The sequence below is a fragment of the Poecilia formosa genome, unplaced genomic scaffold (assembly GCF_000485575.1).
Source record: "Poecilia formosa unplaced genomic scaffold, Poecilia_formosa-5.1.2 Scaffold8, whole genome shotgun sequence".
In the NCBI taxonomy this organism is placed as follows: domain Eukaryota; kingdom Metazoa; phylum Chordata; class Actinopteri; order Cyprinodontiformes; family Poeciliidae; genus Poecilia; species Poecilia formosa.
In genome coordinates, this window is record NW_006799947.1 from 583490 (window position 1) to 601410 (window position 17921).

Genomic DNA, 17921 nt, shown 5'->3' on the forward strand with positions numbered 1-17921 from the left:
TACATCCAATAACTCATAAATAAGAGTGTCAGGCCCCTAATTTCAGATCCTTGAAGGCACCGAGAGCGTATTTTATCCAGGCGAAAATGAACAGAGCGGTGACATTTCCAAACCCAGCACCTAATTACTATGTAAGCGTGATGAGCTGAGATGCAGCGGTCACCGGAGGAGACAATGAGCACATTCATCTCATACATCTTTAATATTCTGCTTGCATTTTAGAAAAAAAAAAAAAAAAAGGTGCAGAGCAGAGGGCTTATTAAATTTGTCTGAAACAACCGAGCGTCATAATGGCTGCTAAGGGAAAACTCCAAAAAGGTTTTTATTTCTATCTGCTGAATGTAAACAGGGTTCTTAAAGAGATTTTCAGACATGTGCTGCATGTAGCTGTCTGACACATCCTTAATCCTCCAGAGTAATCTAAATATATTTACTCAAGTACCACATTTAATTAGCAATTCTATTTATTCTCATACTGTGAAGTCAAAGAAAAATAATTTTTTTATGTTAAACATTTAATTTCAAACATTAGACAAAGTATTTTTCAAGTTACAATTTTTAAATCGAGAGGATCTGTGATGCCTTATCAAAGTGACAGCTGCACTTTAAAATGATCTTATGGCTTAACTTAAATAAGAATAAAAACCATCTAAGTATATATTGGTTCAGATATGTAAAGGGAATCAAATATGCAGACTTATTAAAGGTGAAAACAATTATTTGAAGTGCTGAATCTGATTTATTTTGTAAAATAATAGACTAGCTTGCAAAACATACAAGGGAACATTAACATTGCACTCCGATTTGTCAAACATGTTTTCATGCAAGCCATAAATTTTACATAAAGATGCTGTTTCCAATCATTCTTTCTGCTAATTTCATTTCTGGAAATAAATTCAAGACGCCTCCTTCATTTACTGTTTTGACCACAACTTTAGCCTCAAGGTTCCAGTCGCAACAAAAAAACAAAGTTGATTCAAAACTGTAGTTGGTATCAATTGTCAAGTGAGTAGAGAAACACGACGATAAGACTGCTCAATATTTCAGGCAGCGTTATTGTACTGCTTTTGTTTTAAACCCCCGCTGTGATTCGAACATCTTGGGAACTTTTACTAAGCTGTCATTATGACTGTATCTTCTGCAACATTGTTAATAAAGGTCAGGTTTTGCATCTTTAAAGGTTAAAACAAACTTTTCTGGTAGATATTCATATCTCCCCTTAAAAGTCACCTGTTACTTAGACAACATAGGATGCAAATGTTTCCTTAGTTTTTTTTTTTAGATAATCAACAAGTAAACTGAACAAATTTGTAGTACAAAGGGGCTGTTAGAAAGCAGAACAAAACTTTGCGAGGCGAAAATTTATCAGATGTTATTCTCATGTTTTAATATACTACCAGACATCGGGACACATCGTCACAACTGTATTCAGCACCAGATGTTTGCTGGGGAACAAGCTTGGAGCAATTTGTGAACCAGTAGAATTGACCTTTAGTTACAGTAAGCAAATACACATTACGTCTTGACAATCAAAATGTGCTGAAATTATTACATGAGGATGAAATAACCACGATTTGGGCTTGTGTTGCAGCTTTTAACATGACACTTCCAGTAAAAAATAATGAAATCTGAAAGCAAACTTCAAGCCGTCCAGTAAACTGCTGTTTGAAGAAGCACTGTTTGCATTACATGATGATTTTAGTTTCAGAAATTCTGTGTTATGGTCCAGATGATACTGGGAAGACTGCCGACTTACCATTAACTCAGCAGACAGTCACTGATGCCCTCTACGAGGAGGGTAAGTCACAGAAGAACTTTACTGAAATAATTCTCCGTTTCCAAGCATGTTAATAATGGAAAGTTGAGTTGATGGAAAAACTGCTGCACAAAAAGGTGCACAAGGAACATGCCGTTTTGTTTTCTGAAAAACCACATTTTGGGCAGAAACGAATGCCTCACATACATGTCTGTGTTTGGAATGAATCTGTATCACACATGGGTTCACATTTTGATCTAAATTGCTGAAATAAATTCACTTTTTTATGGTATTCTGATTTATCCACCAGCTGTTGCATGTTCATGCAAGTTCCATTCAAACACAAAACTTTGAAATCGAGACGCTTTTTTACAAATAGGAAATGTCTGCATTTTACATTTTTTAAAATGTGCTTCACATTGTCTAATAGGCCTAAATAGGCAGATATTTTTAATAACCAGCATTCAAAGTCAGCATTCATTTAGATATTACAGTACCTTAATTCATATTGTTTAAATATGTGACAAGAAAGTATAGTTTATTGTTAAACGAAATAATTTAATTGAGATTATTCAACACTTTTGATGCTATTTTAAAGAAATGTGCTTGATTTGTGGCTTCTACTTAAGTATTTGTTTTATTGTGTGTTTTCAGATATAACATATTTTACCTCAGAGCAACTAGTGATATTGAATATATAATTCAAAAACAAATTTGAATCCTTTTACAGATTTTTTTCTACTTTACATGGTACTTTGAAGGAGTTTTATTTTTTTAACACTTGCACTCTTTCAATAGATTTTTCTTTTCCTCCACTGTTTCCTGAATTCAAATCCAGTTTTTGGTACCAAAACGTAATTGTGTGACCAAACGGATGTCTCTTTTCAACACCAAAGTTTCAGGAGCTGTTCATTCGTGGTACAGATTATGAGGCAGCCTGATCGGTTCACTGTAATCTGGGATTTGAATGGGGTCAGACCCTCTCCCTGTCCTTTCAGCCGCAGTTCAATAAGACACTCCACACCCTGAGCTGCCGGGGGCTGGGTGGTGGGGGTAACTCCCCGTAGACCTCAGTGTCACGCTCGCCCCGCCCTCACATCATCCGTCGGGTACACTCACCCAACGATGACAGTGAGCTGCCTGTGATGTGGTTTGCAGGCCTGTTTATTCTTTTGGAAACCCACTAAAAGTAGAACTGGATGGTAAGCTCACCAAAAGGCCCCAGTGCCTATTATAGGAGCACTTTGGGTTGAGTTTTGATCTGGTGGGTTTGTAAATAGGGCCCTGCCTTGCTGCGGGGCACCACTTTTTGGCTATATTGTTTAGTGTGACCTGAAGGAAAGTTTCTGATGCTCATCATGATTTGTAACCTGGAACCAAATTAATGTAACGTGTGGCATTTAGCGTTGTGTACGCCATAAGGACATCAGCGTACGGTATTCATAATGCTGCTGATGATGGACGAAGGATTCATGAACGTACCCTGCGCTGCTTTTCTTCATGGTACTGAAGGACAGATTGCATTTCTTCTTCCTTTATTTACCCCTGAAAGTCAGTATAAGTTTTAAATCTAAATGAGACCCATAAATACGTCAACTCCCCCATTTTTTCCAGTTGTGGTTTTTGGTGTGAGCTATAATCATTTCTCATCTTTCTTTGTCTCTGGGTCTCTGTCTGTTTGTGTGTATCGACACACATCCACACACAAATGCAGTGTTTCTCCTTTTCTGGCGAGGGCTTCTGATGCAAGGACGGCAATCTGTAATCTGTAGTAATTGTATGTTGCAGAAAAACATTTTTCCGCTGTGGTAATCGCTGCAATATGTGCAGTTGCCTTGCCAAAGTGACAGCACCACCACCCCCTACAGACAAACACATAAGCCATCGTGACTTTGCCAAAAGAGCCCTGCTAAAAGTTTGCTGAGTGCACCTAAAGATGGCTCAGGGACAGACAAAAACTGAAGGATTGGGAAACACTAACACTTAGAGTGGAAGGAAAAAGCATCGGCACCCCTGAAGCCTCATAATATTTTGCCGCGTTACAACCACAAACTTCAAAGTTGTTTATTGAGATTTCTATATAACAGAGAAACACTAAGTGGTGAATAATTATGAAGTTGAAGATAAAAAAAAAAAAAAAAAAAAATCTCACTAGAAATTTAACTGCTCTGTGCAATCCTCAGAGATTTGTTGATAACATTAGCGAACAAACAGCATCACGAAGACCATTAAACACTGCAAGCCAAGTCGGGACCTAAGGTTTGGAGAAGCTTAAAGGCTCTCTCACGCTTCATCCGAAACAGAAGCATCGACCTGCAGTCACGTGCTTGCAGGACGCTCAGATTCACACACATCTTTCACACACGGCACAGACAACCTGGGAGCACACCTCCCGCTTCAGTATGCGTCTCGCCGCTAAAGCATATGTAAACGAAACTGTCACAAAGAGAGAGCCACACTGTAATTCAGGCATCTTCCTGCGTGGACATTTGTGGTTTCCATTATATAAAGCAACGCCACATCAAAACGTTGAACCCCTTACATAGCTCTGTTCAATATATTATCACAACTATGGCACCATTTCAAATCCGTCACAACATGGCTGTCAACCAGGAGCTACTGAGATTCTCAACTCAGGTGTAAAAATCTGTTGTCAACCACCAATCTGGGCTTCATGAAGAAGCGTCGAGAATGTGGCGATTTAAAGAAGAAAAAAAAAATGCAAGTATGATTTGCTGTTTGCCACAAGCCCTGCAGGGGACACAGTTCTGGTCAGATGAGGTAAAAATTAAACGTTTTGGCCTACATGCAAAACAATTTGTGCGGGGGGAAAACTATCTCTGCACATTTTCCTATGACACACAGTGATGGCTGCATCACAGTGGATGGATGCTTTTGTCTTCTCAGGAGCAGGAACACTTGTCAGAGTTCATGAGAACATGAATTGGAACTGAACACATGGCTGTAACAGAAGAAAACCTCGAAAAATAAGGCTGTGTTAATGGTTCAGTCAAAGTTCTTAATTTGTCAATAACTGAAAACTGATATTCAGACTTTGGCCATTCAGTCTGGATGAGATTGAGCTATTTTGCAAAAAGAATGGGCATAGATTTCAGTTTCTAGATGTGCAAAGCTTTAACGTCCAACTGTCATTCCAGCCATATTGCTGACTCCATTGAGATAAACGTATGCATGCCACACTTTTCAGGTTAATGTTTATATACGTTTTTGAAACCCAGGTGTCATTTTCATTCTGCTTTACAATTATGCACTAGTTTGTGTTGCTCCGTCCTCTGAAATCTGCATGAGGTTTGCTGTTTGTAACAGGGGAGCAAATGTGAAAAAGTTCAATGGGTACGAATACTTTTTCACGCATTGTACATGCAGCACCTGTGGGACTGTCTGAATGCATTCACCTTCTGCCAAAGATTTACAGTTCCTGTTAGTGACAGTTTAACTGCCACACACTGGTGCCAGAGCCCAGCTGCCACACACAGATCAGTATTTTAAATCTTTCACAGAAGCCACATCAATTCACTCCTCTTCTGCTCCTTAACTGCTAGCGCAAACTGCAAGCAGGTGATGTTCCCAAAAATCCTCTCGTAATGAAGTTATCCTGGAAAATCGGGTCTAATTTCAGAGTTCCTCTTGCTTATTTGAAGTCTCGGCCACATTAAATGTAGGGGATGTAGAGACGGTCTGTGGCTCAACCATTGATGCATATTTATCAAACCATCGTCTGCCATTTCATCACTCTCACACCAGCAACTGCTCAGTTCTGTTGGACTGTGGCGCTGCGCTGTGAGGTCACCGACACGTCGAGAGTCTGAGCGTGAGCTGCGTTGTGTGTGATGAAGACGACGGCGTGCTTCACATCTCACCACCTCAGCAAGTAACCTCTCTGTCGTTGCATCGAAGCAGTGAAATCATTACCTAGTGCGTCATCGGCCCTTTGCACAGCAGTGCCCCAAAAATATGTCAGCCCAGTTTGTAACCACACACACCTACTAAAAGGACAAGTAATGCTCGGAGACATTTATAGATACACAGCACAGACACCAAGATTGCAACCAGACTGTGTGTGCAAACCTTTTCCTCTCTGGGCTGCTACCCTGGCTGCTGAAGCCATCCAACCTCCCTGCAGTTGAACTTCCCTGTGTCTGCAATGGAGTCTCTGTGTCAGATCAAACAGCTCCCTCTGACGTGGAGAGGAGACAGATCGCGGAGCTGGAAGCCATTCAGTCTGACAGCTCGAACACGTTTGAATGGCAACCCAGCCTGCGTCTACTCTTCCCTCGCTCGAGATCCCACACAAATATAGTAGCGCCACCGGAGAGAGGGAAGAGGGGGTGAGGAGAGCAGGGGAGCAGCAGCAGCAGCAGGGGGAGGAGGGGGGCATAGCAGTCTGTCAACTCGGAAAATAAGTTGTGAGGCTTCCCTCTCACACAAAGGCAAAGCCCCACAGCACACAGACCTCGCTCAAAATGAAATCGCATGTGAGCCGAATATTAGGAAGTGCGCATGGCTTCCAGCAACCACCAGGCCCTTATAGCCAAGCCTGTAAACCACATTTTCACCAGCAGACAATGGCTCTTTGTGCATGTTGTGTGGCTGTCCCCCCCCTTGATTGAAGCCCTACACATTTGAAAAGTTTGATTGAAACCGATGAGGAAGAAGCGTCAGTTTTAAAACGCTTAATTATCAGGGACGATGTCGGTAGGGGTGAACAGGATGGTCTGCCCTTATTTAGCACCACTGCAGGGGAGAACTTTGATGTGGCTGCTCGTGGAATGCTGTTGTTCATTCCTCTCTGCAACAAAAGCCACATGTTTTTACTTTTTCAGACTAGTCACTGTTACTTTGAACTGTGAAGGAACATGGTCAGGTCTGCAACGCATGATGTGAAGAGCGACGACTGCACTGTACGTTCAAATGGCTTTGAAAGTGTTTTTCACCAACAAACAGTAGACTGGAGCTTGTTTTATCATCTGGTTTTGTCTTGTCTGTACATTTTATTAGGAATACAAGTCATTATAATCAATCTGTCCTGCATATAGCATCCGTATCTGCTTGCTCCCCCTTGGAGTACACTATTATACTCTTACATCCACCTAGTGCTTTTCCTCCTTAATCTAGGTAAGACGTTTATAAAACTGTTTTGTTTAGGTCAGCATTAACACAAGTATTGCCACCGTTTTTGGGTTTGTCCTAAGCACCTTTATGCTTGGTGGCTTTTGAAGTACTTTGCCAAATCTTTCAGTGGGTGTTTGTTTCACCTATGGGCACATTTTTTAATCATACTTTTTCCTTCCCCTAAACTTTCTATTGACGTATGCATACAGCACGGTCTTTTGCATTAGACTTTTTGTGGCTTACCCTAATTGCAGAGGTGTCAGTGACTTTCTGGTGAACAGCTGTCAGTTTAGACGTCTTTCTCGTCACTGCGTCGGCCATGCCAGCAGCATTTGTCTGATGGTGACTTAATAGAATATTTAAAGAAATAGGATTTTAGGTTTTTATCAGTAATAATGGAATAATAGCTTAAAATAAATAACTGCAGTGTGACCAATCTATATGGTGAAAAAGTTTTCAAAAAGTTTTACTTTTTGAACTGAAACAGGTTCTTGAAACAGATTGACTTTTCAAAGATGTTCAGACTGAGATGCACTGTTTCTTTCTTAAAGATATTCATGAGATAAATATTTACTCTGAGATGCATTTTAATTGACTAAATTTGTTGACATTTATCTAAATGCATGCAGTCATTTTCAATAATTTACCTTTAAAGTCAGCATTTGTATTTTTGCAATGTATTTTTAAAGCTGAATACAGATTAGTGTCACAATCATATAAAAAGCAAACTGCTTTTGTCATCACTCTTTTCTTTTTTTTTTTTTTTGTTCCCGTATGATACCTCTGCTCCCATGAATTCAAGCATAACCGTCTAAAAACTCACACACAAACGCACAGCATGTATTGGGTTTTTAACTTTTCTACTATTTTTATGTCCTTTCAACTTGTTCCGTTCTTTCAGTGGGGTCGGTTCTGTCAGGTTCTGTCACAGTCATTCCTGAGCAAACAGACTTCAAAAGCCTCATTCAGAAGGTCACTCTTCCAGAGCTCCTTCTGACTCACTGCAGACTTCAACCAGATCGGAGCAGGAACCTGGTGCCGGTTTCCTGACAACTGTCCATACCACTTTCCTCTGCAGACGTGAGACAACTCTTGGAAAGCTCTTGGAAAGTATTCGACTGGCCCTCTGGGCTTCTCATCGCGAGGAAGCAGGGGTGTGGTGGCTCAAGTGGCTGCAAGTTCAAGGAGCTCTGGAAATCCCTCAGTCACATAATATTGCCATACCTTATTCAAGTATCGTTTGATCATTTGATGATTCTAAAACTCATTAAAATAATTAAAAGACATCGGTGTAGCTGTGGCAGAAGAGAGTCACAGCTGGGCTTGATTCCCACTGTAAGATTAAGCTAAACCAGTTGGAAGCCTTCGCGTCCCCTCGGATTTGTTTTAATCCTGAAAACCACCTGCGGGTCTGGAGTCACTGAATGCTTCCTCTCATCATCTTCACAGCTAATGAGCAGTGGCGTTGCCTCCGTACGAGGAGCAAAGCAGCCACGTGGAGGACGCATATCAATGCAGGATTTTCCTCTTTTGACTCAGAGCCCGAGGCGTCCATTGAGGCTCAGACTCTAATCCCCTGATTGCTGTGTTTAGGCCCGGCACGTCGCCGCTCCACGTCAAGGCGGCCACAGCTAACGACGAGCTAATGACACAACGATGACAAGCGGCGTTTGTAAACCCAATCAGTAGCTCCGGGTACGGCTGCCCGGTGATTAGGTTAATCAAACCTCATGTACGGCATGTGAATAAGCCGCCCGCTGTCTGCCTCTTGCGTCATCGCGATGATTAAAGGGGAAAAGCTGCGTTCGAGTCAGTGTGACACAAACTTTCTGCCAGGTTGGCTGTGTTAGCAGAACTTGCTGTCTTTCTAATGTTTTTATCAAATTCCAGAAAATAAGAGAACTGGATGTTCCTTGGCTAATAAAAGCATTTATGTGCTTCGGTTCTGCAGAGAGGGAGTCCAGCAAGATTTTAGAAGACGGTGAAAGCTTTGAAATGCTCTTTTCAGTGCACAGATTTTAGCTGATTATTAGAGACGCTGCTGTTCAGTCACCCAGTGAGTAATTCTACTGGAGTAAGCCATTGGGAGGCCATATGTTAACCTGGACCAGCTATTAGGATGAACTCAGATAGCACTTAGAGCTGAAAGAAACGTCATACTCGTCATGATGACATGCACTTCTCCTCTCTGACTCAGCATTAGCAAGTCTCCAACTCCTGTCTGTGTGCATGTGCCACATGTATGACAATTAAATCATGTTCATATGCCGTCAAGCCTCTTGCATGCAAAATGATAGTAGTGTCCCTTGAGAGGTGATTAAAACTCACCATTTTTGTAATCGCTTTTATTTCCATGCATGCAAATTTCCAAGGAACACTGCACGTCTTATGCCCAAGAAAATTTGGTTTAGTTTGTTAGCACTCTATAAAAGAGGCAGCTCAAAAAACCAAAACTGTTTGAATTTGTTTTTTTTTTATATAAACTCAAATATTCGTTCACAATAAGATCAAAAATGTCGTGAAACACACAACACATATTTTTTTTGTGTGTAACATCTGTTTGGGGTTTGTACAACCATGTTTGATTATTGTATTAAGGTCCTTGGATTGAGGTGGCCAGTCCATAAAGTTAACCAAGGTGCTGCTGGAGTACTGGGGCGGTTGGGGTTGTTGTGTTATTGAAATACCCAAAACATGACAACACGATTTCCTCTTCAGCACAAGACAACATGACCTCCTAAAGTGTTTTTGATGTATTTAAACTGATCCAGGATCCCAGGTTTGTCGTAAATTGGCACAACAACAAATATTATGAGAAATAGCCCCACACTTAATCCCAAGTATTCATATATTTTCAAATTTAAACTTAAATCATCTATTATGTTTCACTTAATCTAAGTTGGAGTCATGGGGGCACCGATTTATAAATTTGTAACATCTTCTAAGTTTCTTCTGACTAGAAAAAAATACAAATGGAACAGTCCAGTCAGACTCCTTTGAATTATGGGGATTTTTTTTTTGCTAATAAAATTATAACATTTAAGGTTAGAACATGACATCAGACCAATAAAAATACATTTTAATATATAAATGTGGGCTTGAATGAAAAATAGCCTTAGTTTTTTTTAAATCTACCAGGGTATGAATAATATCTAGACATCTAATTTCTACCAAAACCGGCGTGTGATCTGGTAAGTGATGTCAGTCGGCTGTTTTTTTTTTTTTAACTGTACATCTGCGCTCGTGACTGCTGCGTCCATGAGAAAAGCAGACGGAGTGACCTCGCTGTAGACAGACGATACAGAAGGAGCGCAGGGGCCACTTCTGCTTAGGGGGAATCCCTGGCATGGTGTTTCCTACTGAGCCAATACAGAAGTGAGGCACGGCGCAGAAAATACGAGTCGTCTGAAGTTTACTTCAGGGCAAAAATAAAAAAAAAACAACCTGCGATCAGTCTGCAAACTCCACAGAAAGCTGCCGTCGTACGACACAAAATAAATGAGACATAGAATTAGCATTTAAACAGGAAGTAGATTTGAATTAAAGTGGCTAGATTAAAACTGTTTATTATTCAGAGGGTTGTATGGGACTTCCTGTAATGGTGCATTTAAGATGCTGCGTCTGGCCACAAAACATACTTTGACACGTAGTCCTATATATTAAGGCTAACCGTCGTTTTCGCTCGTCGGTTTCTGCGTGTGCTGGAAAATTTTGATCTCATGCATCAAACAGGGCTGATTTTTCCACCTGTTTGGATCAGCAAACTCAGCAAGCTAAAAGCAACACAAGGCTGTCGTTCAGCTGTAACTTCAACACTTTCCACCACTCCAGACTAACTCTGCGATTTTCTTTCAGTCGTAACATAAATGAGAATGATTAAATTTGCCAAAAAGGAAGGAACAATTAGGTGGCCCATTACTGACGCAGTTGGGCGCTCTGACGGTTATTTGTTCCCCCTGATGAGTAGTTGAACAGAGAACTGAAATCCCATTTTTGAAACGCCAGCTCCACAAAACAAGAAAAAAACGATTAAAAAAAATTGATTCTCTGCAGTTAAAATTGTGTTTGAAGAGACAGGAGAAGTCCACCCCCATCCAAAAAAACCCAAAAAAAAACAACAACAAAAACATGTTTTATTGGAGCGTCAACAATGTATGTAAACAAGTTGAGAAAAAAATTCTGGGAAAAAGCAGAATCGGAGAACATCTTGTATCCTGCAGAGCCTCGCATCCTATCATTATCTGCATTTTTCCTCCTCCGTAATTAGGTTCTTTCTTTATTGCTTATGGGAAGAAGGATTGGCTATAAGGATGTTTTGAGCATGATTAAAGTTAGTCATAATGAAGTGAAGATTCACTGCAAAAGGATGTGAAAAACATGATTTTTTAATTCTTTGATGGTGACAGAATGGTGCCTTTAGATCTTAGCTAAATCTTCACACATGATAAATCCTCACTACCCTTGTCTCCAGTCAAAGACATAAATGATGTTGCTGTCTGCTATGTTTCGGAACATGTGGGATCTCCATAAGTTGAAGTCAATTTCTGTGCTAAGGACCAGGCCCATGCCTGCCCATTAAAGTAATTTGTGGGTTAGGATGCAGCTGTAATGTTCAAAACTAAAGTGCAAAGCAGTCGAGGTCGCTCTTGGTCATGTTTTGATTTTCCACCTTCTTGCAGCAGCAGAAATCATGTTAACAATGCAGGGAGGGGTCTAAACAAAACTTTTCTTTCTTCTTCTGAGTCACCCCCCGAAAAAAGCAAAGCAAACCTGTGATGAACCTTTAAATTGTTTGACTTATTTTCATCTCTGCTGCAAATTGCCAGCGTATTGAATTTGGTTGCTACATAATTTTAGGTCGATGCGTAAATTAGCTCACAATGATGCTTGTGTTTTTGCTACGGCCCTGGCTTTACCACTTTATAGGCCCAGAGACCGTCCTGTGGTTTAGGGCGTAGGTTTGAAACGAAATGAAAAAAAAAAAAAAAAAATTAGTAAATCAAGATAGTGGCTTTACTTGAAATTAGTCATCTTTGATGGAAACCAAATGTATTTAAGTTAGTTTTTGGAATAAAACCCAATCGCGTAATGTGTGAAGCACAAGCACAAATATTTTTTGCAATTATTTTTCATCTCATTTAAATATACAGTGTCTTGTAAAATTATTCATACTTCATTAAGGTTTAATTGTTTTGTTTTTTCAGGAAGACATCAGTTTCAGGTTTTATGCTAGGATTTCCTTAAACTTGGATTGTTTTCATAACTCATAGTCCAGTAGATTTGGTTTGATTGGGGCCCAAAATTACAACATTTGGTAGTTTTTCAGCTGTTTTGCTTCCACACTGCATTATGTCAAACTAACCAAACACTTTGAAAAACATGCGCCCCCACGCCCCCACCATCTACTGAAGGAAACAATACAAAAACATTTGAAGAAGACATGAATGCAACTTCCTTCTTCACAAAGAAAAATGGAGTGGCGTCAGATTTTAGAGATTGTAGGATTTCACTTTTGCCACTGGTGAAAGACCACAAGCTATTTTCCCCTCTAGTGTTACTCGCATCGCACATTGGTTTTGGTTGTATTTACCCAGCATGCCCTGCGCTACTGTTCACTTCCTGCTTTTGGAGTGGTCTGTAAAGAGTTTTATTGCACATTCACACCTGCAAACGGACTGCAGTTTGATCAGAGCAGTCTAACGAGGACTGGGGTGAAAGCACCCATAGGTCCATCGGTCCTCACATGACTCGCTTCCTGTCCTGCTGAAGAAAAGCTCCCCGCAGCATGATGCTTCCACCACTGGGAACAATGTGGGCAGAGTGCAAGGTTTTATGTTTATATATTTAATTCTTTGATTTAAAATGTGAATAAAATTTGCGAATGTTTGTGGAGATAGTTCAAGGGGTGTGAATACTTTTGCATTTGTATTTTCCTCCAAAACAAAATTTCCTGAAGCTTAAAGAAACTAATTTCTATACTTTTCTCCAGAGCAAAGAAAATGAAGTTATTTTTGTAGATTATTGTGGACGTCCAGTCCAACGTGACCACACCAGGTCAGCGCTTAAGTCTTTACTCCAGATGATTTGGCCAACGTTAGCTTCACCCTCGCTCTTCTCTAAATTTCTTCAGCTCCACTGCACATTGCAGCAGGATTATCCTCCCCCCACCCCACATCTCCACTAACGTGTACCCTTGTTGAAAGAAGCAGCTCGACCTTTCAGAGCAAGTCTTTTAATCAAAAGAAACCTTATGAAGCCAATTCACTCTATCAGATCGGCAGCAGAAGAATTTGGGCAGTGTGGTCGCTCGCCGACCACCAGAAAATTATATTTACAACAACACTCTAACCTTGACCGGCGCAGGATGGAGCTCGACGCTTTGAGCCAAAATCGGGCGGATCGGGCCAGGCTTTGGGATCAGTCAACCACATAATCAGTACACCCCTCTACCTCGAAGCCATCACACTTGCAAACCCCTAAAAGTGTTTCCTATAAAGTTGTGTTGACAGGAGGTGGAAGCAGCGAGACGGACTGGAAAGTAAATAAGTACCCAGAAATACGTTTACAGCCCTAATCAAGTCCAGAACCTTCTTTCTGTCCCATATGCCTTCAGAGTTTTATAAATACATATTATATTCTGCTAAATTGGAGACAGGGTTTCGGTGCTCTGTGGTCGTCATGAGTTTTCTATTATTTGCTTTCGCTTTAAAATATTGAAACTCTTTATATTTGGTTACAGCTTTCAGTCTGCTACGCCAGTCTTTTTCATATTCGGGCCTCTCACTCAGCGGGGCTTTGACTGGACTCCAATCATGCATGTTAATTCAACAGAAAAGAACAAAATCTTCTCCATATGACTTGGTAATCAATTCAGCAGAAGCAAGGCATGTGATCCCGCAAATTTTAAGGCATCTCTTTTGACGGAGCTACTGTGCAGGGGGCCTTTTTTAAAATGATTATTATTTAAGTAAGCCGCTGAAAACACCATTTGAAACTTTTGTGTCTGGTGAGAGAGATTCTTTCTGGTGAGGATGATCTGCTGCCTTCTCTGCATTTGTGGAGCGAGCTCTTCGAAAATCACCTCGCTGCTACTGTGCTGAGGATTTCTCTCACTGAAATTCTCACTTCCATTCATTCAGCACAATAAGCCAAACACATAAAAATCCTTCTACTCTAATAAACTCGAGACCTTTTTTTAGTCTGCCACAAAAGGAAGCTGGCTCCAGAGCGCGTACCATGAATAAAAACAGCCTGCAGGGGGAACACAGCGGCCCTTCCAAGCAGATGGAAATGAGGTGACAGAAACTGAGCCAAGGATATGACCCTCCACAGAGGCCCAATCTCTGCTGCTAACAAACCAGGTTTTCCACCTGATGTAAATACTCAAAAACTAACCACAACCATAAATGTTACGACTCATTTTTCTTTCTATGGAGCCCGCGTCTTTATTTATTTAATTTCTTTCCAGAAACGCTGCTCTGCCTGAATTGTGTGAGGGTTAGCAGGTGTAGCCTCATTGTGGTTGTTATCAGCGAAGTGCAGCAGCTCCATGAGTCTGCATCAGATTAACACCTCGGCGAGGCGCAAGCATGTATGTCTCCTTCTGTCTCTCGCAACTCGCTAACTGTCAAACTTTTAGCTTTTTCTTGTGCTCGACAGAGTTAAACAGCACGAGAAAAGCACTGTCTGTTCCCTTGTGTGTATGCATGCGTGTGTGTCTTGTGCATTTTTATTTGTGTGTAGTTGTGTGTGTCTCCCTGAGCTTTCAGCGGAGGACTGAGGTTTCTGAGGTGAGGCGTCCTCTAGCTTCTCACGCGAAGTGCATCTGATGTTGCACATCACACGCTTAGATGTGTGCACTGTGAAACAGGTTGTGATATATAAAAGAATTACCAAAATAACACTGGAACAGCGATCGTTGTTTTTGTGCTGATAAAATTGATGCTTAATTTTCCTTTTTAGATTTTTTTTTTCTTTCTTTTGGCTTTTTTGAAATTTGAGAGGTATCGCTACATGAAAGCAGAAAAGATCAAGATGATTTTCAGAGTCTGTATTTGCACACGTGAATTTGATGTTGTGCTTGGTTTGTGCTTCCTGACTTCTGAGGAGCTGAGAACAGCGTTTCCATGAGCTTGATTTTTCTAAAACTGCTTCTATCCGCTTCAGCTTGAACCTAAAAAGGTCCTATTCCTTTGCATGTGTGACGCACCATTCTGAGTTGTTTTGCTTGCATGTGGTAGCCCCAGTTTAAATGCGCTCAGACTGAAGTGGATGATTTAACATCTCTTGGCCTTTTTGACTTCAGTTTCAGTCCCCTGGCTGCTGCGTGGATTTTAAAATAAAATTGCACATTCGCTATTGATTTCGGTCGCCATTTTGAACGCCCTGGCTCTTGTTTCCCTTTTTGACCCGCTGTCTCCAGTCCTGCCTTACATCTTGAAATCAAAATCAGATCCCCGCGAACAAAAGCGTGATAGACGGCACGCATGAAACCTGACATTGGTGGTGCGCTGATCTGATGAAGAAGGGCACAGATCCAGCAGATAAAGAGGACGGGTGGTAGAAAGGGGGTGACTTGGAGCCGTGTCATGAGGAAACTATAAATGCCTGCAGAAGCTGCGAGAACACTGGAACATCATCTGCCGTCACTGAGAGGATATCAGAGGGTTGTTCTCACGTGAGGCACAGATGGGGAGTCTGACTGCGTGTATGTGTGAGGCTCCGGAGATTTTTAAGATAAACTCTGCAAACAATTATGAAGTGGTAGTGCTTCTCCTGTGGCTGTCTCTAATTAACACAGCTACAAGGCCTTAATTGGGAAAGGAACTTTTTTTTTCTTATCCTCTGCTGTCTTTCTGTGGCTGAAAAAGACTGAAGCCTCCAGCATAGATTAACAACTGAAGTGTCAACAATGCCTAGCATTTCTTTTTCTTGACATTTGGCACAGCCTTGCCAGCCTTCCTCCTCCTCTTGTTAACGTTGTTTGTGAGCAAAAGCTGTCTGATTGCAAATGCCATGGTAACAAATGGTTTCTTCATTAAGGACAGCCAAGTGCACTCACCTCACCGCAAAGACCAAAAGTACCTCCTGGAAGCAAGGCACTAATATGTTTTTCTTTTTCTTTCCTTTCCCTATTCGCTCTTTCATTGCATTGCCGTGTTCCAGTAAAGCAGCCAGTCACATGGAGCCTCTGAGCTCGTATTCTCGCAGAGAGTTTCACTTGATAATGAATGTCTGTGGTGAGAATCCCATTATGGAGCTACTCGATCAAGCCTACAGAAAACACAGAAGCTGAGAGGCCTTTATGGAACCATATCAGTCAAGTGCAAACCAGATCCTCTTTTTTTTTTTCTTTTTTTCTTTTTTTTTTTGGTATAATCTGTCTCAGCATATTAGAGCAGTACAAGGGGAAAAAAAGAACAAGGACGTGGATCAACTGTCTAAACAAGTTGAGAGTGGGTTAGATGCGAGGCTGGGCTAGGGGCTCACCTCTAAGTAGGCTGCTGCTGTAGTTGGAGAAGGAGTCAAAGATGCTGTTGGATGCCATGACAGGACAGGACCGTGTCTCCAGTCTCCACCAACCTTTGGAAAGAGAGGACGAAAGCAGAATTAAAACACAGAGTGAAACAGACGAGCACGGGAAGGAAGGCGAGCCTGAGAGGGCAAGAACTCCTGGAGCTCTGTTTGCAACCAAGAATCTTTGGGTTTTCTGACTACCACAGGAATCCCAAGCCACAAGCTTGCAGAGAGAGCAGCAGCATGTGCTAGCAGCAGCACCAGAACGTGTTTGAGCGAGAAATGCAGGAGAAAGAAGCAGCACTGAATTCTGAATGGCACTGGCGGTGCCGGAGTTCCCAGGTGTCCAGGTGTGGGAGGTGGACTCACCAGGGCTGGAGATGAGAGAAGGCGGGGGCCCACGCAACAGAGCGGTCTGTCACTCAGCAGGCCGACACTCCGAGGTTAACCCGCTTGTCTGACAGCGTGGTCTGCCACTTTTCTTTCTCTTCCTCGGCGGCGGTGGCCTGACTGGAGCTTCAGTGCTAGTAAAAGGCTACAAGCCACAGTCTCTCTGCATCCTCCTCGCCATCCTCCACACAGAGACAGACGCACTCCCCTCCGTGAGTGGTGGAGCCCACGTCACATGTCACATGAGGTCACCGGGCCTCTCCCTCCCACCCTCTCCCTCCCTTCTTCTTCTTCTTCTTCTTCTTCTGCTGTCTTTTGGCTTTTTTTCTGTTTTTTTTTCTTTCTGTTTCGTCCTGTACTTTCCACACTTTTGCAGACTTCCAGTACTTACTCTCACTTTTTGTTGGTTGTCCGAAGTTTTGGAAACATTTTCTTTTCTTTTGAGCTTAAACCACACAGAGGCCTTCGCCGCTGTTGAATGTCCAAGGCTCTAAAGTAATTGTAGATGAACCAGTGAAGCAGTAAAATGTTAGAAGCTCAACACAGCAGAGATGAGAGGCACGAGATTGAAAGAAGCAGCTTTCGGAGACTAATCTGAGCAACCCTGAACTTGTTGCTATTGACAGTGTACGCATGTCCTGTGCTAGTTTTATGTTTGTCTGACTCACTGCACATCTGTGTTAGTAAGAACCGGTGGTTTTGGGCCCGCAAAACCTCCACCCTCACTTACCACTTGATAGTATCATAATCTTAGTCTCATCAGAAGCAGCTCTGCCTGTGCCTGGGTCTTTCCCCCTTTCTCTGAACAGTTACCTTCCAGTTTTCTCTTTTTCATTTGTTTTCAGCTATTTTGCCTTGATTGACTCTTACATGTCAGCATAAGCGCAGTTAATGCAAAGTTCACGTGGATTTGCGTAGAAAAAAAAAGTTTGCGTTTCCTTAATGCCTTTTTTTTTCTAAACTTCCTTTTGCAAGTATTGAAGTATTTGCGGCCTACTGTAGCGTCTCGCACCGAATGAAAGTACAAAGTGAGCTAACCTGATTGTGGTTTTCACACTTTTTCATTTTCCAAATAGAATTTAAGAATGGAAAAGTGCTTCACTGACGACTGCAGATGAGATGCAAA

At 41.6% G+C, this 17921-nt stretch overlaps 1 protein-coding gene across 1 annotated transcript in view; it reads right to left on the minus strand.

The window, feature by feature from the left end:
* The window catches only part of runx3 (RUNX family transcription factor 3), a 54307-nt gene extending 37295 nt beyond the window's left edge, over positions 1-17012 (minus strand). Inside the window, exons 1-2 of the mRNA XM_007574568.2 lie at positions 16775-17012; positions 16379-16471 (exon numbers count right to left, since the gene is read on the minus strand). Coding sequence (XP_007574630.1) covers positions 16379-16436 — 58 coding nt within the window. The 5' untranslated portion in view covers positions 16437-16471; positions 16775-17012. The remainder of the gene's footprint in view (positions 1-16378; positions 16472-16774) is intronic.
* Between the last annotated feature and the right edge of the window lie 909 nt (positions 17013-17921).